Source organism: Pteropus alecto, unplaced genomic scaffold (assembly GCF_000325575.1).
Source record: "Pteropus alecto unplaced genomic scaffold, ASM32557v1 scaffold45, whole genome shotgun sequence".
NCBI classification, from domain to species: domain Eukaryota; kingdom Metazoa; phylum Chordata; class Mammalia; order Chiroptera; family Pteropodidae; genus Pteropus; species Pteropus alecto.
Genome location: NW_006442491.1, coordinates 23,324,438 through 23,349,757, shown reverse-complemented (window position 1 = coordinate 23,349,757; position 25,320 = coordinate 23,324,438). Strand labels below are relative to the sequence as shown.

The 25,320-nt window shown below is 43.5% G+C and overlaps 1 protein-coding gene across 1 annotated transcript in view; it reads right to left on the bottom strand.

The window, feature by feature from the left end:
• Window positions 1-25,320, bottom strand: part of CTNNBL1 (catenin beta like 1) — a 139,085-nt gene that overhangs the window by 6,676 nt on the left and 107,089 nt on the right. Inside the window, exons 12-15 of the mRNA XM_006921801.2 lie at window positions 19,073-19,170; window positions 16,973-17,053; window positions 3,255-3,392; window positions 2,942-3,014 (exon numbers count right to left, since the gene is read on the bottom strand). Coding sequence (XP_006921863.1) covers window positions 2,942-3,014; window positions 3,255-3,392; window positions 16,973-17,053; window positions 19,073-19,170 — 390 coding nt within the window. The remainder of the gene's footprint in view (window positions 1-2,941; window positions 3,015-3,254; window positions 3,393-16,972; window positions 17,054-19,072; window positions 19,171-25,320) is intronic.

Here is a 25,320-nt window from a genome sequence, read left to right as displayed (position 1 = left end):
TTGCCTGGCCTCTGCCGATGTGGCCAGAGTCCTTGCGAAGGCCATTCCCAGTCTGAGGAAGGAGCCTCTGCCTCTGGGATTCCATGCTATGGCCTGCGCCTCCATTCCTGTGTCCCTACCACTCCCTGGGCACGCTGTTCACAACTTCAGCACAGCACTTATCACATTGTAATTAGCTTAGAGTATCTTTCCCCACCAGACTGTGAATGCCTCGGCGACAGGGTGCTTGCTTATTCTTCTTTGTATCTCTAGTACCGAGGATATAGCCTGGTGCCCAGCAGTGCCAGCTGAGTGGTTGTGGGAGCGTGTATTTCATTTAGCTTGAGTTATGGTTGATCATTTATACATCTATGACCCCAAGAAGACTATAAACACCATGAGGGCAGGTGTTGGTGACACCTTAGTAGCACAGTGTATAGCACTGCTAGCCCTAAGGAGAGTCTCCATAAACATTTGCCAATTTAAATTGACACGAGGGTAGGGTTTAATTCAACAACGTTTAAAACTCACTGGGTTCTCACTGTGTGCCTGGCATTGCTCTAGGTACTGAGGAGACATGGTGAGCAAGTCACACTACGTCCCCACGTCGTGGAGCTTATATTTTAACGTATGAGACACGAAAAACGCGTAAACAAAGATATAAATAAAAACAATTACAAATTGTGATAAGGGCTTGAAAGGAAATAAACTGGGCACAATGATGGGAAATAACAGATGGAGAGAAGTGAATGGATTCAAGATTGAGTTTGGAGGCAGAACTGGCAGGTTTCCTAATGGATTGGCTGTGAAGGGTGATGGAGAGACTGCCGAAGGGCTGGACCCCGCTCTGCAGGGATGGGTCTGAGGGTCTGGCCGGAGGAAGGCAGAGAAAGCAACAGGGGGAGGAATGAGAGTGGCGGCAACGAACGCAGCATCTGTGCAGGCCGCTCACCCACTCGCTCACGTGCTCGTTTGCCCAGGCACTTAGCCGACAAATATCTTCAGCATCTAGTACGTGCCCGTCACTTTAATAGGCATTAAAGGAATAAACCATGATCCAAAGGAGACAGAGGCTGGCTTACAACAACTGAAAATTCTGAATAACCTAAGGTATATGTGTTAGGATTCCACCTACTAGAGTCAGCATCCACTAAAAACATCTTTTCTTTCTCAGAAGACCGCTGTTTTGATGATAGAGATGGACGTGCGGGGAGAAGCCTAAATGCGACAGTAGAGCTGAGAGTAATAAAAAGTTCTAATTGAACAAGTGGGTGTAAAAAGTAAATGGCATTTCAAGGCTGGAGTTGCAAATCACTACAGCTACACCTTAGGGAGGAGGCGGCATGACACCCTGAGCAGTAATTCATGCGCACGCGACACTGCGAATAAGAAGGGAGCGCCCGGGACGCCACTGTGGAAGGCAAGGTGCTGGGCTAGGTTCATGAACAGGCTCCCTCATTCCTCTTTCTCTGAGGGAGAAGACAATGGACCCACGTGCTCCATTTGCAAAATGGCTCACATGCTCCGCCTGCGAAGTGGGCACAGTGGGTTCACCATTTCTACCTGCCTGGGAGGGCTACACTGAGCATGTGCTCTCCAGTCCCTATGCCTCCACTCACACTGTTCCTTCATTTTGGAATGTCGCTGTCCCAGCCTCGAAGACCCGGCTCAATGCTACTGCTCTCACCAGGCTTTCCCTGGGAGGTTAGCCATACCTCACCTATAATGATGATGATCATCATCATCATCACCGTAATATTTCATACTACTCATTAGAGCTAACATTTACTGAGAACTTATTAAGGGTCAGACATTTTCCACATATTATCTCATTTAATCCTCTCGCCCGTTTTATGAGATCAGAGAGCAACGGGGTGTCTTGCTTGAGGTGCCACAGTAAAAAGCAGAGCCAAGATTCAGTTCCAGAAGCCGGATTCCAGAGCTCAAGGCTCTTAACTTCTCTTCACTTTACTACATGTATCATTTACCTTCACATTTCATCTCCCACCTGTAATGCAAGTTATAGGCCACTTACAGGCAAACCCGTTGAGTACCTCTAGCCTAATCTCTCATCCCAGAAAAGGGCAGAATAAGGGCCAGAGAGAGAGAAAATGATTTGCCTGCAGTTACCCAGTCCATCCGGACTTTCTGAACTCTGGTGTTCAGTACTGTAGAGTCCAGTACGGGCCTCTCCCCACCATGTGTGCTAGTCTATGCCAAGTGGCTTGAGGGTGGGGCTCAGTGCAGGCACCCTGCCTTGTGACCAAGAGCTTGCTCACTGACTGCAGGCCTCTCAGGAGCCACTCCAGCTGAGTCAGGTCCAGCCAAAGATGCAACAGTGTTTGAGAGACTCCCTGGGGTAGGTGGGGGAAGGAGAGAAACTCACCTGACTGAACCCTTTCTGTGTGCCAGGCACTACACTGGATGCTATCATGCATTATCTCATGAACCTCTGCAAATTTTCTTCTAGATCAAGCTCACACAGCTGAAGAAGACAGAGCTAGGACTGGAAGGCAGGCATGCCCTTGCTATGACACCACACTGCTTCAAATGCACTTCCGTCTTGCATAATTTCAATTATTTCTTGTTATTTCCCTGTTTTTTTTCCCCCCCTAGAAAAGCAGTTTCCTTCCACACATGCAGTTTGGAATTAAATCTTTTGGTTCTTTCTTGTTTTGTGTTTAAAAAAAATTTTTTAAGCAAACATTTCCAAGCTCTATTGCTCCTTCTTTGGTATGTGTTTCTTAAATTCTGGAACTGAAGGGTCAGAGGCAGAGAGGAACCAGGTTAGTCTATGGTATTCTGACAAAGATGACCCGGACATGCAATGAACTGGACAACGCACTTAAGCTTACAGGGCAGAGAATTCTGTGCACCAGATCCCAGGGAGACTGACAGAGACTCAGAGAGAAAGCATCACCTAACTCCTTGGAGCCCCAGACACGACTGACACCCAACTCACCCTTGATGATGTGCCTGACGATTTTGATGGAGCTTCCTCGCATGTTTAGGATCTGGTGAACCCTCTGGCGGATCTAGTAAAGAAGGGGAAGAGTGGGGAGATAAAGAAAAAGCATCGTTTGTCCTGGCAGACACCAGAATACACTGTATTGGAAGTATCTGCCTCACTCCCATCCCTGAGAAAGAGGGCCCACATAGAGTGAAGGAATTCACGGAGAGTGTGACCCACTCTTTCTTTGAGTCTCTCTACTTAAGCAGGTGGCAAGGAAGGAGGCAGGGATGGACAGGTCCGTTTAGGGGCATCGCCCCCCTACCTGCGGGACACTGGCATTGCAGATCTCCGCCATGATGTAGCAGATGTGCTGGAGGACAAAAAGCCCTGCGTCCAGGCGTCGGAGGTAGAATTCATCCTCAATGTCGTTGTCTATGATTTCTCCACGCCGGACCATGTCCTAGAAACGAACAAACGTTTGGGAATAAAAGCTGGACAGTGAGCGGAGGAGGAAGAACTAGGCTTCTAGTCTGCCCATAATACACGAAAAAATGGCAACTCCAACAACAGGAGACAAGCACTCCGCCTGGGTCTGTCTCCTATGTCTCCCATTATTCTAATATCTTCCTTATAGTCTCATTGTTCATGGACTAGAGGCCCAGGGAGAAATGATTAAAGTCTTAAACCTCTGTAATCTCAAACCTATCAGATTTACTGTCTCTATATCTATTCCTCTTTAATAGATTCTTTAAAACAAAACAAAACAAAACAAAACAAAACAAAACAAAACAAAAAAACAGCTTTGAGATACAAGTCACATACCATAAATTCACACATTTAAAGTGTACGATTTAATGTAAAAGAGAGCTCTTCTCTTCATCTCAGGCCTTTACACTTTTCCTTCCTAGGGATTCTGGGGTACCTGTCAAGCCAACGCTATTTTTAAGCTACCTCTACCACCAAGCCTTTCCTGATTATTTAAGGCTAATGACTCCTTCTTTCCAAAATTCCTGAGAGCACCCTCAACAAGCCACCTCATGACACGACCTCTTCTCACACATCATAGTCACAGCGATTTTCATCATCGATTCCCCGTTTCTAGAACTCCCTCTATTTCATAAGGGTAGACAGCGAGCTCTGTGAAAGCAGGGACTGAATTTTGTCTTCATATCCCCAGCTCAGTAAACATCCATGCAGTGAATGAAGGGAAGAAGACATCTCTGTTTTGGGCTGTCAGCTCTCAGGAGCAGGAACTGGGTGAGGGGCTCGTTCTGCATGACTCGCAGACTGCCCGAAGAAGACAGGTGTTTAATACATGCTTCTGATGACAACAATCCATTTCTTAATTCTGTCAGCAGTTTTATGACCATAGTTCCCTCTGACGACTCAGGCTCCTGTCACTGAGAGAAGCCCTTGGGACCCTGCTTTCCATTCTTCCAAACTCGAAGGACTTACCACTATGGTCATCAATCTCCAACAAGAATCCTTCAGAGACTATTTAGACGCAGATAATGCACTTTCTTATTTGCCCAGGGGGCCAGCCTGTAGCAACACAAGGCTACTTTTCATCGTGCTCCTCAAGGCCTGTCTATGAGGAAAAGACGGCTGCCAGACTCGCCAGTCCCTGTACTGCCTGGCAAATCACCACCACTAATTCCGAGCTTCGTTTAGTAGAAAATTCCTTGGTAATCTGGTAACAGTGTTAATGTTCACGAGGTAGTCAGGACTGACGCTCACGAGGTAGCACTGGACTGATGTTCAAGGAGTTTAAAAACAGAAGAGCCTCCTTGGTGTCTCATTTACTCACAGGCGTTAACTTCCTGCTCCAGGACTCCTAGTTTAGCAGCTGGGGGCACAGGAAAGAAAATGACTCCCGACTTCCACTCATGCAAAAAGCGTTTGCTGCTAATACTTTACAGTTCTGAAATGCTGGAGAGTTTAAAGTGTTATTACATATATGGGCCTTCCTACCGAATTGAGAGTGAGCAGGGAAGGGATTATTAATCCCATTGTAGAAATTAGAATCTAAAGCACCCAGAGGTTAAGCAAGTACATAATCTGGTAATTACATAATTACCGGATGCCAGAGTACGGACTCCCTGGGGACAGGAATCCTGTCTGATTCAGCTCTGAGATGGAAATGAATAACATGACGCAGAGTGTTCAATCCCGGCCCTGCTTAGGCCCTGCTTAGCGCCTCGTGGCAAGGACGTCATTCTGAGCACTGAGTCAAGGCAGAAAAAGAATGAAAATGAAGATCGGGGATGCCCTGGTCTCAGTCACCAAGGAGCTGAATGTCTGGGGAGGGCAAAAGGACACAAGCGATGCCCAAAAAGTAAAGGGGTACAGTACACTCGCAAGTTAAAAATAATTATAACAGGTGGGTGCTGATCAGGGTTGGCTAAGATGTTAGGGTATGTGGAGAGAAGTGACTTCTGAGTAAGATTTCCAGGCTCCTGATGGGCAGACGCAGCAGAACGAACGCCTTAAGAATGAAGGCCTTCCGGTGGTCTGAGGCCTGGTGTGAAACGCCCCACAGTGCTCATAATTCCTGCTCACTGGTCCGCCACCCACACACACAGTGCAAACAGCGCTGTCCCCCCTTTTCTGGCTTCCTCGTCTTTGCGTGTAATGTTGGTACTCTCCCCACTCACCCCAATCTCTATCATACTATAAAGGCTAAAATGTGATTACTTATAGAACTTTTCCTGAGATCTTTGAAAACTTCTCAAAACTTTCCAACTGGAAAACTTTTCCAACTAAATGTGATTTTTCAGCCCTTAAAACTCCGAAGCCTGGGATTCGTATGTCTTTTACGGCACCTCCCAGGGCCTGTCTTCTAACAGTTATTCAGATGTGTGCCTCGTTCCCGTGTTGGTTCCTTGAAAACAAGAGTTGTGTTTTACTCATCTCTGTACCCTAGAAAGCACCTTCTCTGGTCTTTTTTTACATAGTAGGCTCTTGAAAAGCATTTATCAAACAGGATTTAAAAAACGCAGGCTGAAGTTCAGTACTATTTAATGAGCTGTGTGTGCTGACTCGTGGGGATGGGGTAGAAGGGGGAAGCATCAGGAAATGGTGAGGACAGTGTCTTGGAGGGCTCGCTGGTGGGGAGCGGGGGCTTGAATGCTGGCCGGGATGTGAGATGTGATGAGCTCCAGACTACACTGTGCAGGAAAACGTCATGAACAAGAACAACAAACACCGGTATGATGGACACACTGCGTTAAAGCTCTGAGAGTCGGGCAGAACGCACAGCTGGGAGGCCACAGAATCCGTCTACGTGAGAAGTAGATCAGATGGGAAAGTATATCAGAAGCAGATCGGATCAGATCAGAAGACAAGAGAAGAGAGCAAAGGAGAAGAGAGGAGAGGAGAGAGATGAGACAAAACCCTCAGAAGTTTGGAAACACGAGAACTCGGAATGGTAAATACATTCATTCATCTACCTGATGAAGATTTCCTGAATATCTAACTATGGGCCAGCTAGTATGCGGCGTGCTGGGGGCAGCAAAGATAAATAAAACAGTTCACATAATCAAGGAGATTACAGTCTAATGAGGTTAACAAATATGAACAAATTGTTTGTTTGTTTGTTTTTTAAGTGTAGCAATGGCTATTATAAAGGACTTCTCAGACCGTTCTGTGCGCCATGGGAACCCACAAGAATGACAGACTAAGTCTGTCTGGGGAAGTCAGGAGAGTTCAAGAGAAATGTAACATTTGAGCTGGATTCTAAAGGTGTTCGAAAGCCGGAAAGAACATTCCAGGCTAAGGGATTAATGATATGGATAAAAGCATAGAAAAGTCAACTTGGCTTCGGTGGGAGAGCACAATAGTGGGATATCACTATCCCTAAAAGAGAGAAAGAACAGAATGAAGTATATATATTTTTGCTTATTAGATCCTAGCTATCAGCAGATCATATTATTTTTGATTGATCACTACACACCAGGCATCGTGTGAGGCAGTCTGAATAATAACCATTGCTACTACCATCTATCCACCTAGAAGGAGCAGATAGTGTTTACTGAGGGCTTATTCTGTGTCAGGCTTAGCACTAAGTGCTTTATGTATATTGACTCCTTTATTCCTCACAAATATTGGGAGGTAGGGATTATCACCGCCATTTTAGACGAGGAAACTGACTCAGGCTAGTGGGCGGCAGACCTGGGATTCAAACCCAAGTCCGCTCTTTTCGTACTACCATGTTTGTGTAGGTACAGATTTCAGAGCCGTCTAGAGAATAAAGGAAGATGCTACATAGGAGTGCAGAAAGGCTTAAGAATGGAGCTCAGTGAAATTAAGTTTCTCCAATTAGGTCAGAAATGCCTCTGGCGAGTTTTCCTCTTTCACACCCTTCCCCACAATCTCATCTTCGTTGAACCGGGAAGGTACATACTGTATCTTCCAGTTTCTCTATATACTGTTGTCTCTAAAGGATGGACCCAAGAGAGCAATGCCGAACCCCATTTTTCCCTCTTTCTGCAGAACTTCAAGACTCTAACAATGTTCAATTCAACATTCTACTTTTAGACACACGGTCACATAATTTGAAAGTGAAATTTTCAAATGCAGATCTGAGATACGACTATAGCTCATCTCCAAGAAAGGCATCACCCTCACTGCGTTGAACACGCACGAAGATGAAACAGATTGGTTTCCATGATGAAGTTTCTGCCCTGACAGTTTTAGAAGCATCACAGAAACTAGCAGACAGAGAAGGTGACTGCTGTCAGGATAGCACCTTATCTAGCCTGTTAGCATTCTGTGGCATGGAATATTTACTGTTGAGTACATTCAGGGAAGCTGAACACAAATGTGCACTCTGTGTTTGAAGGGGAATAAAAGAAGCAGGATGATAATGCATCATTCTGATGGAAAATAAGAAAGTTTGGGTTCAGTTTTTTTTAGAAACATCTTCTCAAGTTTCAGTCTGTTTCAAAAAGAAGTGGGATGGCATACTGCCTTTATTATCCACCCCCGTCTTCCATGGACAAGGCCAACTTATTATAAACGGATTAATGATTTTTGGCTCCTTTTCTGGGGTTCTGAGATACTAGATAAAAGCAAAAAGCGAGTGGCAGATCTTGAGATAAGAACCTGACGCGGTTCTTAGGATATCTGTGTGAGGAAGTAGAACTAGACACCTGAAGGAACTTTTAAAGGTATCTGAAAGTCCAAAATGGCTGCTGGTACAGCTCAACTCATGATAATCTAGTTAGGATTCAGTCTCTGGAGAAGTAATATTAAAGCAATAAGTTTTTAGGAATTAAAATATAATTCATCACAAACTTCTCTCCACTCTATTACTTCCCTTATAAAAGGTTCCAAAAGAACTGAAGGAGTCTGATTTAGAATACGCTTAATGACTATGCACTAGTAATATACGAGTGGATTTGCTTCACTAGTGGTAGAGAGGAACTCAATCATGACATTTGACCAATGAGATACAATTCGAAAGTGACTTTTTTTTAGAGTGAAGCCATCTGGCCCATGCAAAGACCAAACCTGCAGCCCAACCTCCTCAGTACAGGGGTACTGAACTAATAGGCAACAAATATCCCATTCTAAAGAAGGTACCCAACCTCCCTTGCCCACTAAAGAGACCCTGTGATAGTAGTATAAGAAGCATTTAAGTCAGATACTGGGACTTTTCTGAACCATGATTTATAAATTCTACAAACAAGTTCCTCTGCCAAGGTAGGACAGGGTATACCAATCATGGGATCAGATCCCAGCTCTAATACTAACTTCCTAGTGCCCTCAGGCAAGTTATTTAACTTTTTTTGGCTTTAGCTTCACTGCTTGGAAATAAGAAGTTTGAAGTGAACCAGGGAAGGTTAAGAGGGTTTGTTCTGAAGGTCGACTCTAATCCACTGGAATAGCTAGCTATAAAGTACTATATTAGAAAAGGGGTCCGAAGACAAGTTAGAAGTTGGCGGGGAAGAACACTGAAATCAGCAATGTGGGCACTGATTGTAGGATGGGGAGTGGTAGTGGGCTTTTACCTTTGTCTTTCCTGATCTGGTGTTCTCGAAAGTTCCTTTTAGCTTTGATAATTTGCAAATCTAGGACTGATGCACCTTCATAACTAGATGTAACAGGTTTCTGCCTGTACACAGGTATACGGACAGACTGACGCTGTTAACTAACAGGCAGGAGTGCCACTGTGAGAAACGCCTCAAGTAGGAGAGAAGAACTGTCATCTCAACAGGACATGATGATCAGCACTGACAATTAGTTCATCTTTTCATCAATAAATTAAACTTCCCTGTAAGAAAGAGCCAATTCCTGGAACTGCTGTTATACCAGACGGGCTATTGTAACACAATCTGGGCATGTAAATCGGATGCTCTTAAAATGGGAATATGACTAATAAAGGTTAAAGAGAAATTGCAAAAACCCAGTAAGCTCCTTAAGTAAGATATGCAAACATACCTTACTTTACAAAATTTCAGAGTGAAAATCTATGTGTACGTTGAATTGTATTTGAAATAAGACAGGAGAGTTCAGATTTAAAGGAAGTCTACAAATCTTTCAACTCTCACCTTTGAGAACAGTGAAGGTGACTGTTTTGGTGAAGCAATGACAATTCAACATCTGCATACGACACTTTTTACTTCTCAAAGCAGAGCATCTGCATTAACCTCACTTGCTGTATATGCCCTGTGTTGGGTATGTGCAGCAAACATCAGTTTCAGATTTCACAGATGGAAAAATTGAGACAGACGTCAAATGACTGTCACTGGGTTTCTGTTAGAGACTTCAGTGGAACACGATTTCTAGGCCTTTCACTCTGGCAAGAGATAGGCGGCATAAATGAAATAACAATAGCAAAATTCCGAGTCCTTGCTGTGTGCCAGGCTCTACGCTAAGCACTTTTGCGGATCTCTCATTTTTCCTTAAATCCCAAGGGGTAAGAACTATTTCTATTTCCACTTTTCAAATGGAAAACTGAGGCTTTATTAAAGAAGTGAAATCTCACAAAGATCATGGCTGAGTACATGTTGGAGAAAGGATCAAAACCCATGCAAGTTTGGCTCGAAGCCTGTGATCCCTTCCACAGTTCGAAGAAGGAAAAAGTCTTTGGTTATAGACCTTCTCTGGCATTACCTTATGAGCAAATAGATGGGATTTTTTTTTTTAATGCCATATTTGGGAATACTGCAAATGAGCAGCACTAAATATAAGGTCATCTAGCTTTCTGGCATGTCTTTTCCTTATAAATTGAAGAAACATTAAAATAAAGGGTGTGGGGAACACTCTAGCTAGTCCAGTGAATTCCAAATGCAATTTGAAAGAGTTAAAAAAAAAAAAAAAAAAGACACCCTGAAAGGTTTTGTTTTGTTCATTCCATGAGAGAGGACTAGAATAAAAACTTAGATATAGTAATTCAGTGAATGGCACATTAAGTAGAACAGATTGCAATTCACAGTAGCACAAGCCTGTTTGGGGGCTGCTAAAATAAACAGATTCACCTCCAAAGATACACAAGGAGGTGGTCCGTTTGGCGTCAAGGTGCCATTTCTGCAGGGTCGTGTGTGCCTCTTCCCCTCCCCCAGCCACATCCTCACTTTAAATGTTAATCTGTCTTCGAGAACACTACGGAATCAACACCTTTCCCTGTGCCTCTATCTCTCTCAGCAGGCCTCCAAATGAGCATGTGGATGCCATTTCTAATCTGTACCTGACAGGCAGCGAGCTGCCCCTCGCTGATGGAAGGAGACAGTCATAAAAGAAGCTGCTATGAAACCAATAGGAATCCCTCTCACTTTAATAAGAGGGGACAGGACTCAGAGCCCCAACAGGGGTCACAGTTACTGTCTGTGGTCAAGGGTGGGAACTGCTCAATCATTAAGAAAAGGTCGATTTCTGTTTTCTTCTAAAGCCAGGGGAAAATTTAAACCATGGAAGGAAGAGACAGGTAAGTAGAAATAAGGGAGACACAAACATCAGCAAAACGAAATTTTCCCCTCAGAGCCTATAAAACAGATCAGACTGTTGGAGAAGGATCCTAAAAACTGCAGTCATTTTAGCGGGGGAAACTAAGGCTGGAGAAATAGTTAAAGGGATTTTTTTTTTCCCCCCAAGAATGCACAGCTAACTGATAGGTCTGATATGAATCCAAGGATCTCAGGCCAGAGCTCTGCCCACAAAGGAGAAACTGACGGTGTGTCAGGTCGGCCTTAACAAACGAGCATGTACCAGGTTTTTACGAACAATCTCATTAATCTTCAAAATGACCGTCTAATAAAGCTACCATGAAAGCTAGCACATACACAGGGCACGGCATCTCCCTAAGGAACAGGGTTCGTGTGTGGCAGAGCTGGGATTTAACCTTGAGCTGTCTTTAACCTCAAGGTTCACGTGCCTTCTATGTTACCATAATGCCTCCATCACAGGTGTGTCTTAAATTTCTAAAGTTACTACCAAACCAACCAACCAACCAACAAAATCCCACTCAGACATCTCATTTGAATTTTGACAACATGTAAGCCAGCCTTGAAAAAACCAGGGCTTCCATGAGTCAGTAGGGGAGAGCCTATAAACCCCACTCAAAGAGGACGGAGAGGACAAGTAAAGCAAAACACGGTGCTCAGGACCACACTGCAAGTTAGTGGCAGAGGCATGGGACTTGAGCCCAGGTCCTCCAACTTCTCCAACAGCAGAAAGGATGACTGGGAAGGGGACGGGGCGGGCAGGGAGGCAGAGAGAGAGAGAGAGCGGGTAAATGGGCGTATGGCAGAATCTGTGGGTGTCTAAGACAGAGCGAAGCAGGGGAGAGCAAAACACACCATGACACCCCCTCCGTCACCATCTCTGGTTTCTGCTGGCTGTAAGCTGTGTTCTGGCAAATTCATGGGCTAAGTTTGGGAACCGCTGGTTTAAAGAATAGCTGAGAGGAATTCTCAGCAGGAGTCTCTCTTTATAAGCTTGCCCCAGAAGCTTCCAGCACAGTTAGCAGAAGAATCAATGGCAATCTCGCACTTCCACTGTCTACGTGCTTACCCCGTGTTTTAGGATCAAGTACCCCACAGGTTCATTCCTGCGCTTTACCTCCCTTTGTACAAATCTTTAAATGAGTTTCAAATGTCAGGGAAATACTCTGTTTCAGATAGCAAGTCCTGTGGATACTGTTTCGTTACAAGGAGTCCATCTTTCTTTTTCCAAGATAAAGCCTGGAATGATTTAACTGTGGAAAAATTAGCATGCAATTTGTAAGTCATTACAGTGCAAAGTATGTGGCGAGAATACTTTTATTGAATAAACCTGCTGAGAATAATTTTCCCAGGAACTAAAAAAGGGGAAAACCTCTCTTCAAGGCTCTCCTCCCTCTTTTAAAATCCCTACCCATATAATTATGTCTTACTTCTGACAGTCAGAAGCCAGGCTTCTCTGTACATTTAAACCAACAGAAGCCAGAAGGAACCAAGGAGAAGTCAGGATGTCTGTGTACGTCATCTTCCCAACAATAGGGACCCTGGCGTTTTCTGGGCTTTGTGTTGTTTGGGGGAGTCAGGTGAAATGTGCTGAGACAAGCACCCTGGAGAACTGCTGCTCACTAGAAGAGTCTTCAGAATTACATGCCCTTTAAAAGCTCGTGTCAAATCTTGTTAACCAGGAACCTCGAGGGTATGTCCAGATACGCTGTGGCCTGGAATCACATGGACGCTGACTACAACATGGAAGCAGCAGGCAACTGCCCAAGACAGGGAAGTCTTTGCTAGTTACAGATTATTGTAATAATGTGATTTGAACTGAATGTGTATAAAATCATTAGTCTGTCCTGCAGACTTCCTAAATAGGAGTATTTTTCCATGTTGAATATGGCTAGGTATGCCACAGACTCTACACGGTTAAATGTTTTTGATGATGGGACTAATCAGAGAGAAAACAAAAATTAGGGTTAAAAATAAGAGTTAAGGAAAAAAGCAGAAAACCCAGGTCCTTCTATCTTCCTTAATAACCAGGGACAGATATTAATTTCACCTCACGAGCGATGCTTCTTCATTTATTGCACGTCAATCACTACCTAAATCCTGAGAACACGATGAACAAGAGAGATTACGGGCCCAGAGATAAAGAATAAACAAATAAATAAAATAATTACAGGTTATGAAGAAGCACTGGGGACGGGGGTGCTGCTTTACACATGGCGACCCCTGAAAACCTCTCTGCGGAGGCAACATTTAGGCTGGGACCCGAGGCGGAGGGAGAGACCAGCCTGAGAAGGGCCAGGAAGAAGGGAGAAACCAACGCAAAGGCTACAGGGCAGGAGGGTAGTACACAGTGGCAGGAGAGGAAGTGAGGGAAGTAGGGAGAACTCGGGTCACGCAAAACCTTGCGGTAGTAGTGAAGGAAGAAAATACGTGTGCATGCGGAGGGGTGGTGGTGCACACGGTCCTTTAGAGAAAAGAAAAAGAAAGGGTCTCTGGCCACCTCCTACTTGCCAGGCCCTGTGAAAGCAGCTTTCACATGCGTTATACCTACGTCACCGATCCCTACATATGCGATTCTTCCAAGTATATAGTGGGGACAGATGCCTTAAAAACAAAACACCAATAAGAAAAGAAAATAAGGCTGGGGCGGTTAGGCTATTCGTCCGTAGCTGGAGAACAAGGAAAAAGCCTGGCTCTCAGGCCCAGCCAGGCTCTCCCGTTTACACCCCCCGCTCCTAGAATTTAACTCATCACTTGCCCCCAAACTTAACTCAGCTCTTTTGCTCCTGGTTCCTCTCTAGATTGGAAAGTCCCTTATGTCTCTACCTTTTTCAGTTCAGCTTGACTCTTACTTCATCCACAAAACTGCTAAGGGTGACTCTAGACTCAGATGGCCTCTCCCTGCTCCCTGGATTCCTCTAGCCATACAGGGCGCCTGGGGCCCACTCTTCTATCGGCACTCCCACCCCTCACCCCTGCCAGCACCCCTAGCCCTGGGCCTTGCACGGAGCAGGCACCTGAGAAACATGTGCCAAACGACTGGACTCTTTCCAGTGAACCTTGGTCAACTGCAAACCACGGATACCTGCACTGTAGCCGTGGAAGCTGAAGTTTACAGGGATGATGGTGGCTCCGAGACAGTAATGTCAATACCTGATCCCCGTTATCTGGGTCAATACCTGACCCTGTTATCTAAGATTTTTTGTTGTTGTTGCTGACTTAGCAAAGTATATGAGGTATTCATTCACTGCTGATCTGACAGTCGATGTCATTAAATGCCTGAGAAATAAGCATTCAATTCAAGTCAACAAATATTTGCTGAGTTCCCAATGGGTGTAGGACATCCAAGTTTAATGGAGGTGGGATGGGGTGAGGAGACAAAATGTTTATGACTTGAGAAGACTGCATGAAGGAGAGGTGAAAAAGAGGTCGTTTTGTTCCAAGTCACTTTACACCAGTGAGGCGGCTTCATCTGCCAGGATGGAGCCCGAGTGCTGGCAAAGAGCAGTGCTCACAAATGCATCCCTCACCCCGCCCCGTTTCACTGAGCAGCACTGAGGCTGCTGAGCACTAATGGCCTTGGAATGTTTGCCAGTGCCCAGCAAAACAGCCTTGGCATCAAGGAGACAGATGTTTGTCAGAAAATGGCAGGGACCCCGGGGCCTGTGGCACACAGAAGCTCTGTGAATGCTGGAGAGAGTGGCTGCAGTGATTACTCTCCGTCAGCGCTAATCAATTTCACACCCTCTTCAATGCTGATAATAGATAATCTTGTGGGAAGCAGGCCAAGTTTCCTAACGGCTACATGCAAGCTGCTCCCTGCCGCCCAGCAGCTTGCCCGATCTCCCTTAAAAAAAAAAAAAAAAAGAAAAGGCCTATTTCAGCTTTACCTCAAATGAGGCATCTGATGGTACCAACACTCTGGTCTGCTAGAGCGACTCCTTTTAGGACATCTGCAAGGAGGATGCTCTCAGGAAAGGACCGCCTGGCTTACTCAAAAGTTACACGAAAATTCTAAAGGAAGCTAGAAAAATCTAGCAACGGCAGCGGCTTTTACTTACTGAGCAAGGCACTCTGCATCCTTTGCATGCTTAGTCTTCATAACAACACTTAGAGGGAGATGTTATTTCCATTTCATGGATGAGAAAACCAGAGCTCGGAGACATCGACCCATCTGTCCAAGGTCTCAGAGCCAGGGAGTGGCAGAGCTGCAACCCCGATCCAGGGTCGTCTGACTTCCCAGCTCACGTACACCTTTCCTACTACGCTGCTGCTCCTCTACGCCGAAGACCTCCGAGGCTTTAACCTCTCATCGTGCTTTCAATCCATTCCATGTTCAAAAAATGGCAGTTACAAAAGGATGTTCACTTAAACCTGAGGGAAAATGTTAAGCTGGAGAGGACCTCGGAGATCACTTTGGCTGATGCCGCGTTATAGCTGAGAAACGGGGGCTACATGAGGCACAGCGACAAGGCATGGCTAAGCAGTGATTTAGAGGTGGTGCCTACACTAAAAGTCTAGGTGCCCTGACTCCCAGGTGCTCCTTCTACCATCTCTGAATATCTCCAGCAGGTAACGTGAGAGATTCCGTCAGACCTGGAGTCGAATGGTCTCATGGCTATTTCCCTGCAAAAGTCTGGGGAAATTTCAATTTGTTTCTAATTATAATTCAGACAAAGAGAAAGACTATATTACTCTAGCACTTTAACAGTTACTAAGTGTCCATCATGTCCAAGTGACTGTAGAGGGAAAAAAGATGGAAAAGGAAAGTTGAATCATAGAACAAAATTAAGGGGGTGAGGTACGTGGAAAGAAAGGACTGTGCGTAGAACATGTCAGTATGACCATGAAGTCCGGCCTTTGATTTTAGGGGACCTTTTCTCTTGTAGTAGCATCATAGTACAAAAGAAGAAAGTCCCAGCCAATCAATTCAATCAATCGACAAACGTCTGAGTACTTGGCAGGTTTCGGGAACATAGGAAAATCATGAGGATAATAAACACGGTCACCTGCCCACCGGTATGCATGAATGAAGGTGAACCCTGTGAAAGGGGACGAAGAGAACAGGGCCCAGACACCAAGGCTGCTATCTTCCCCTGCTCTGGTCTCACCCTGGCCTGAGGCGTAGCTTGTGGGAAAATGCGAAGCACTGGTTCTCCCACCAGAGACGTTTAAAAGCCTCAAGTGTATCTTTAAAACGAGAAGAGTGAAACGAGAATGGAGTGATACAGCAAATCAAGATCACAAGGAAAATGAGGTCTACTACCGACACTGAAACAAGCCGGAAAAGGATCATTTTGCAGTGTGACCAAAGACTGAGGAATGTCTTGTAGGAAAAAGAAAACAAATTGGACATTAAAACACAGACATGAAAATCTGCCCTGATTAAGGAGACCGATGAGAAAGCCACAGAGGCCTGAGAGGGCAGAGAAGAAAATGGAAGCAGGTGAAAAATCCAGGAGGTAGGACAGAACCACAGCAAACAAAGCCCCTCAGGGGGAAAAAAAAATCTAGCAGGCTTCCTTTCCCTCAGCACCCATCAGCGTCAGAAAATCAGGGTCAGTCATTTTGAACGTGGTGTGTGAATTCTGCTAGTGCATCTGAGCTTCTCTTCCAGGCCTCCAGTTTTCCATCTGTAAATGGGGGAACTGGATTCGACGATTTCACGGTTTCCTTTTAGCTATTACACCCTGTAATCACCCTCCTTCAAACGCTTCCCTTGTGACTGCCGAAGCCAGCGAGTATGCGCATCAAGACACACTCTGCCAATGTGGTACCAGGTTGCAGCACTGTACTTTAGTCAAATTTTCTAAGAGAAGCTCTTGTCAAGGTAGTATTAGTACCATCACCCAGACTCCCAAGGTCAGACCTGGATCAATTCTACACATCCTTCCTCTTGAAGGATTTTCACTCTCGTTACAAGAACGGTTAAAACCACTGGCGGCCTGTCATCTGCTCTGCTCTAAAAACATTAGGTGGCACATAATGGTCGATGGAACCTCTGCCCTTGCCTGTCCTGTAGGGGAATATAGGGTGCACAAGGGACTCAAATGGAGTGCAAGTCAATAGCTAACGAAAGACATGCAGGGATACGTACATGTTTTTCACCTTCAATCTTCTTGTCGGCCACCTGCATTGCATCCAGATATTTAAAATGCAACTCCATCAGTCTATCAACCTGTGAGAGAGAGATTTCACGGCATGAATGAGAAGGAAAGAGAATATCAAGGCAAAGGAACAGAGGTGCTCCTATTCATCTCACTGCCACTCCTTACAAAGGGAAACCTACTCCACCACTTCTTACACGGGAGATGAGCTTTGCTTAGGAACACAGGAATGGATCAAAGAGCTGGGAAAGAACAAAGCAAACGCTCAGGATCAATGCAGTTGGAACGCAGGCCCACTGCCCAAAGGATTCTATGCGTTCCCAGCCCTTCTAGGACTCCTAGGAATTCCAGCTGAGGAAAACAAATAAATAAATAAAAATTCAAGCCCCTTCTTGCAAAGAGAAGGAGCTTGAAGTTACATACTTGATATTCACTTAGAACTTTATAGAAATTCCTTTTTTCGAACTGAAACCTTTCATGTTCAGATTCTGCCCCAGAGCTGATCTTTTTTTAAAAAGGTCTCAGTAAAATCTCTTTAGTTGCTTTTGAGTCAGAAGAGAGTGCAAGAAAAACTCCTTCAGCAACTTAAAAAAGGGACCTGACTTTTGCTCAGCAATAACTTAAAAATCAATTTTGAACTTAGTAAAAGTCTTCCTTCAAACATGGCCTCGGGAATACTCAGTGGTTTTGAAAAAGTTTCATTTTTCCTTGACTTCCAAAAGATTGAGGGAACACCATGAAGCCATCCTAGACTTCTAACCTGTCTCTTTACTAGGCTGGTAGCACCACGGCTCTTGGCAACCCTGGTGTTTACCTGGGAGCTGACAGTAGTTAATAGCAGATGTTGCTTCAACATGGTGTTACACAGTCCAGGAAGACTGTGCTCAAACTCTCCCTGGAAAACAATGATGACTCTAAGATCTTACACAGGAATTCATGTCCATTATTACCTTAAACCTTAAAAAGCTGATACGGTAGACAGAGTAGATGGTAACTCTAAATTTAAAGATGACAAAAATGAAGTATAGATGTTAAATGACGTCACCAGGGTGACATGATTGCTAAGATGTTCTGCACCTTAAGCTAATGGCCTTTTCACCAAGCTACACTAAAAACGAGAGCAGAAAAAACAGAGGTAGGCTCAAAGAGACAATCTTAAACGTCTCTCCAAAACACCTTGGACACAGGAAGGAAAGAAATTATTCTATGTTATAATGGGGTCTTTGGTCTTTAATTTTTACTCATCTGGAAATATCTACTTATGTCTAGTGTGAAAAAATACACAGGCTTTCTGGACTTAGGCGGCCTGGATTCAAATCCCAGTTCTGCTTCCTATTACTGGTATGATCTTGAGCAAGCCATATAATGTCTCTAAACTTCAATTTCCTTATCTGCAAATGTGAATAATATTGTATTACCCAATCCGCAGTAGTCACTGGATAAATGGTAGCTCTTATTATTGTTAAAAATCTTATGGTTTGGCATGGTAGATATCACTACAAAATATTTATCTAATCTCATTTACAGGCTCAGTCCCATGTTCCATAGTCCATCTAGGGTAGGCTCTACCATTTTCTTATCATCATCTTCATTTTCACCACCACCACCTAGTAAGACTTCATTTGATCTTTGTCTCATTGACTCTTCAAGAATGGGCATCGACATTTCCATTTTAAAGCCAGGGAAAATGAGGCTCAGAGTGGCACACATCTCCGAAGTAGCAAAACCAGCTTCAATCCAGACATCAGAACCCAGAGTCTATGCTCTCAGTCCCTCTGCTATGCTGTCTCTCCCCACCCCCGCCGCTCCCAATCCTATTATAATCTACTCTCCTTGGGTCTAAAAATCCCCTTAAAGTGCTAGCTGATACCAACCACCCTGAGGTGTTACTACTCCCAGGGGAATGTGTTTGGAGATGAGGGGAAAAATAACTAGACAAACCTTTGAGACTCAAAGCAACAGGGCCCGGATGCCAGAGAAGATATTTTAAGGCAGAACACGCAGCCCAGCACCCCTCGGACTGCATCAGGTAAAGGGCCCCTCTGTTCCCGCCGGCCTGGGTCCAGATTTCCAGTCCGACAAGCACCCACCTTCTCACTGTCATTCTCAGTGAATTTATTCAGAAGCCGGGTTCGCTGCTGCCCTCTCAGGTTCCGCAGGAGGGAAGCCAGGATCGAACAGACATGCTCTGGGTTGGGAAGGAGAAAAGAGAACATGCTGTGATCAGAGCGGTAATTACTACTTCTCTTCAAGCCTGGTCTGGTTCTATTGAAGGAGGAATAAGTAGGCCTTCTCTGACTGCTGCTATTGATTAATAAGACAAGAACCTAAATTGTATCATTGGAAAACTGAACTGATCTTCACATATTGCATAAGAAACGTATTCAAAAGGGATGATATCCTCAAGGACAACTTGAGCAAGCGAATTAAAACTAAGTTAGGATCTCTGTTCTGCCTGGAATTCATTTTTATTGTCCACAACAGACCTCAAACAAATACCTCATTTACAGAAACAACCTGTGAACAGAATATGAATACCAGGCATGAGATGAACATATAATGAACAAATAAGATATGTTTATTGTATTCTCAAATGATCACTTTCTCAAGTAAATATTCCAGAATTAAATAAGAAATATGACAGGGCCCCAGTGCTATCACTTACATTCTGGTGTAGCTAAAACCCCCACTTCAGGTTTAAAACAGCTGGACAGTAAGTACTTCAAAATGATAACAATGCCTTTTGAGTTCACATAACCCAGGGGCTTGTATTATAAGATACTTTTCTTCTACCCTGGGAAGAAGAGGGTAATTGAAGGGTATAGCGTAAGCTTCAGCTGTAAAGAGATTCTTTTCTTTAAAAAGAATTTTTTTAAAAGAATAATGACCTTGAAAAGGAGGTGGCAGAAGTCTGCTCATGAAGAAATGGCCAAGTAAAGTTTATTTTGAAATAAAATGCACAGTGTAGACAACAAATATTCTATTTGAAAACTGAATGGCATCTTCACATGCCAAAGTTATCTTGAGTTTTCAAAAATCACTTGACTATTAATTAAAGCCACGTGTAAGCACTCTTACTGAAGCACAAATATAATTCAGTAATTGTTTCATTTCCTCACTTGTATCAGGAGCATTCCCCACCTCTTCATCTCCCCCATGTCTATTATTAATACTGGAGTTTTTAGTCCTTAGACTATTTTCTATCTACGTTCACTTCCCTAGGGATCTCAACTAGTCCTACGGCTTTAAAAACCATCTATATGCTGCCGAATCTCAAACTTATGTCTACAGGTCAGTCCTGTTCTCTGAACACAGACTCAAGCATTCAACTCTACCTCCTCCCTCTGCTTGGCTGTCCAACAGGTCCTTTAAACTTAACACGTCTAAAACCCAGCCCCTGACCTTTCTCCTCGAACCTGTTCCCCATACTTTTTTCCATCTAGTTAATGGTAACCAGGTTCTCCAGTTCCTCAAATCAAAAATAGTGAAGATGCCCTTGATTCTCTTCTTTGTCACATGACCCACAGGAAACTTCGTCAGCTTTACCTTTAAATCGTACCCAGAATCTCATCTGGTCTTAGTACTGCCCCCACTGCCACTGCTCAGGTCCACACCACCATCATCTCTTGCTTGGGATGCTCAACAGCCTACCTGTGGATCTGTTTCTACTTTTGCCCTCTTTGGCCTAATCTTCATAGAGCAGTCAGAATGATCCTTTAGGTTAAAACCGAAAGTCGGATCCCATCATTCCTCCGTTTAAAACCCTCCAATGGTGCCCCAACTCACTGAGCCTAAATGCTATTTCTAACGGCAGGTAGGCTCCTGCCCTGGGGCCTCTGCACTTGCTAGTTCCTCTGCTAGAAATGCTCCTCCCTAGATTATTTGCATGGCTCAATTTTCAAATCTAGTGTTACTCAACTGTCATCTTTTCAATGAGGCTTTCCCTTGACTACTCTGTTTAAAAATGCAGTGCTCCAACACGGTCTATTCCCAAGTCTTATCTGCTTTCTTTTTCTCTTTAGGATGCATTATCTTCTAAAATACTGTATGTATGTATGTCTGTATGTATGTATGTAAGTATTTTGTGCACTGCCTCCCTTCAATTAGAATATAAGCTCCATGAAGGAAGGGATTTTAGTCTGCTTTGTTCATTACCATATCCGCGGTCCCAGAACAATGCCTGGCACATAGTAGGTGTTTTGAAAATACAACCTGACAAGAAAGTAGGCTCTCGATACAAGTTTTTGGTGGCAGTGGTAGGGGATCAAGACAAACCACTCTTGAATTCTATATATCCTTTCAAATAGCTTTCACCCTTTTGTATATAAATGCCTAGCCCGCGTTCACAGTAATACCTAACCTCTGCATTGCTAATATGCTCTCAAACTGTCAGTTACAAATGGTCCTTAAAGATTTTTTGCATCTGGGAGTAAGTGGATGGCCTTTCCCTAGGCAGCTAACAGTTTCAATAAAATATCTGTAATCAGTGGATTCAATTTTTTAATTATAAAGTTTTTCTCAAAATATGCTGTGAACAGACAGACATATTATATACCCTCCCAAGACCCCAGGTTTAACCCCAATATCTTTCAACTTTTGTGTAAAGCTGGGATTAAGGTGGTATAATCTCCACCTTGAACAAAAGGAAGGGAACAAGGAAGAGGAGAGTGGACAAAACGGGCCCCGTTTTCACAGGAAAGTAAAAAAACCAAACAAACCAAAACGGGCCCCGTTTTCACAGGAAAGTAAAAAAAAAATACATCATGAACTCCATCAGGGTAAGGACAGTGAAGTCGACAAGCTCGGCTAGGGTGAGAAAGTAGGATAAGAAAGGGACGTCTCTGCAGGTGCATGTCAGGGAACATCCTCTGACTTCTGTGTATGTCAAGGAGAGAAGATGAGAGGAACAGAGAGAGAGGAGCATAATCAGCTCTGCAATCCTGGGCCAAGCAAATTAGATATGGCTCTGGTCTCTTCAGTTAGTGAACAGATGTGGGATAGGCTATAATAAATGTAGTGAATTCTAACAAGCTCAGTTCTGAAACTTTAAACTACTCAGCATGGCAACTGGTAACAACCTCCATGTATACAGGATAATTTGACAACCATAGAGTAAGAAAAAAAAAAAGTGAAGTACTTATAGATTATCTGGGCCAAGTCTCTGTATAGACAGAAATATCAAGGCCCAGAGAGAAGTGACTTGTCCACACAGCTAATTAGTGAAAGAGGCAGCACTCAAACTTCAGATTACTCACTTACTCAGTCATTCACTGACCATTTATCTCTGTGTCGGGCAAGCTCTCAGTGCTCAGGGCCCCCAGACAAACAACGCAGTATCCCTAACCTTAAGGCACTCTTCATTTTGGGGGGAAAACAAAACAATAGTTACAGCTCAGCGTGACAAACTTCTTCACTTAGGTCGGCACAGGGGACTAGGGGAGCAAAGAGGTGGGAGAGCTGGCCTTGAAGGATTCCCACTGAAGGTGACAAATAACTGAAAATCTTAAAAGCAAAACAAAACAAAAAAAACAGCCATGGCCAACAACTAGGTAGAGAACAGTAGCTAACATTCCAGGCAGAAGGAACAATATATGTAAAGCTAGTCAGGTGGGCAAAGTCCGGATCATGGGAGAAAAGTGACAAGGATCCGCCAATGAATTTTAAGCTGAGTTTAGACCAATTCTTGGCAGATACATTCCCTTTAAAGAACAAGATCAGGAAAATGTTTCTCTTTCCCGATGAATTTTTTTGTGCTTCTTATTAGGGTTCCCTCTTTGCCTTGGCTATTAGGAAACTCACCAAACTATGCAAAAGGACTCAACAAATATTTATCGAGCATCTACTAAAATTTTTCTTTTCTCATGACTCTAGTCCTCTTTCCTAAGGGGGGAAAAAAACCTATGAAGTATATTATGTACATTTTCAGAGAAGGAAAATAAATCTATTTTTTCATATATTCTCTACTATACCTTTCCATATTAGCACACGCTTCATTTTTTTTTAAAGGCTATCTAGAATTCCACTGAACCTATTTATCATAATTTAACTTGTGCCCCAATCATGGGTATTTTAGGTGGTTTCCAGTTTTTGGTTGTTTTGTTTTAGCTTTTAGAAATAATGCGGTAATGAACATTGGCGTACATATATTCTGGTAACTTTCGTATGTGTATTCTTATGGCAAATTCTTAGCACTGGAATTGGTGAGTCAAAAGGTACTGAAATGAAATGTTGAAAGACACTAATAAATTGTCTTCCAAAAAGGCTGTACTTATACTTCTATTCTCCATATGTGTGTTTATATATGTACACACACACATATATACACATTACATATATAAAATGTGATTACGTTTTCCCATATCTTCACGTAGATTGGATATTTTAAACTTAGAAATTATGACAAACCTGGTAGGTGAAAAACGGGATCTTCTTTCGATTAGCGTGTTTTTGTTCTTGTTATGTATTTTTTCCTTTTCTGATGTTTAGTGGCTATTTGTATTGCTTTTTGTGTGAACTGCCTGGCCTTATCCATTGCCGATTTTGATTTCTCTGAGTTCTTAGAAAATTAAGAATATTACCCTTTTGTCATGGATGTTGCAAAGATTTTCCCCAGTCTGACATTTGTCTTTCGACAAATTCTTATTGAAAGCTAAGACTTAGTACCACTATATTGTTTTGCTGTAAGCTGCTTCAAATTCCTATCCAAAAGTAGGGTACTGTAATAACTGTCACCATTTTTATTGTGTATCTATGACAGTAGGCTTATTTAAATCATACACAATTTTCTCATTGAATCCTCACTACTAAGCTATGAAAAAGGGACTATTTTCATCTGTTTTATAAATGTAGAGTCAAAGTCTCAGAGAGGTTAATTAACTTACAAAAGGTCAGGTACTGGAGGAAGTGGTGTGAGCTTAGATTTGAATCCAAGTTGTCTGACTCCAAACTGTAAGCTTTTCCTACTATGTTAGATACTTCCCACATATCGAAAGTAATCATCAAAGCTTTTAAAGGAAGATGAAAGAGACCAGAGACTAAACCATGGGAAGTCTGAAAATGGCTTCATGGGGGGCTCACTGTGACCAAAAGATAGGCGCTTTGTAAATTAAGAAAATAATTCAACAGTTTTAATGAGAGGAAAATGAAGCACAGGGCCATATGGAGTAAGATGTGAATTACAGACCCTCTCTCTCTTTTATTGAATTATTACTTCCAGAAGTGATTTCTACTAGAGACCAAATAAAGAAAAGATTTGGGGTTCTAGACAGTTCTGCAAATACTAAAAGAGAATTTCTCAATCATTTTCTCAATCATTAGAAATCTTGCTGATTAAGATGGATGAGAAAGAGCTCAAGAGAATGTTCCGTATATACCTCAACAAGACGGAATGGGTGCTGGTGGCACAGAAAAGGGATCAAGAGCTAGAATTTTCAAAAAGGAAAATGTAATATACAGAAGAATCATCTTTTTTTTTTGTTTGGTACTAGATCATATTAGCATGCATTTCCACAGCTCATCCCAGCCTAGAGGAGGAAATATCTTAATCAATTGCAATGGTAGACTGTGAACAAATGACATTTAGCCATTTCGTCGAGATTTTACGTAAAGGACAGGTTGTCAATTTCAGGAGACCTGAAGCTGCCTGTGTTCCTCCCCTCTGTCTCTCTGGGTATTAGGGCTGGCAGCAGGTTACTGGTGCCTGCCAGACAGGAAAACAGTAAAACCCAACTCTTCTGGGGTTGAGCATAGACAGTAAAACTCAAGTTTTACTGACACACACACACACACACACACACAGAGTTTCATTAGTCACACACACACACACACACACACACACACAGTTTCATTAGCTACTAATAAATGTAGCTTCCCTAGGAACAGATTTCAGCCCAAGGTGGTGTCAATTTTTCACGCACCAAAAAGATGGGGCGAGGTACTGGCACAGAGAGCAGCGAGGATAACAGGTTTATCTGCTGGCCAACGCTGCTCGGCTGCTCTGTCATTTCGAAAGGAGAAAATGGAGACGAAGGATGGCTATGAAGCTGTCAGCACAGACGAGGTAGCTGTGGTGGCTCCCACGGCAGGGAACAACCTCTAAGGCAGGGCCCAGGAAGAGCAGAACACACACATGAAACCACAAGGCTCCAGACACAGGAAGGCGAAGAAAATCTACATTTTCAAGTTACTATGTGGGGAGGTAGGGGACTTGGTAGAATATTAGAGAGCCAGTACTGAAATCGTGCCAGGGTTGAGTCCCGACCTGCTGGGTGTCCCACTCAACAGTCAGACAACCGGCTGCCTCAGGTACTAATTAGTGAAACTGTCTAGGGATGGTTCT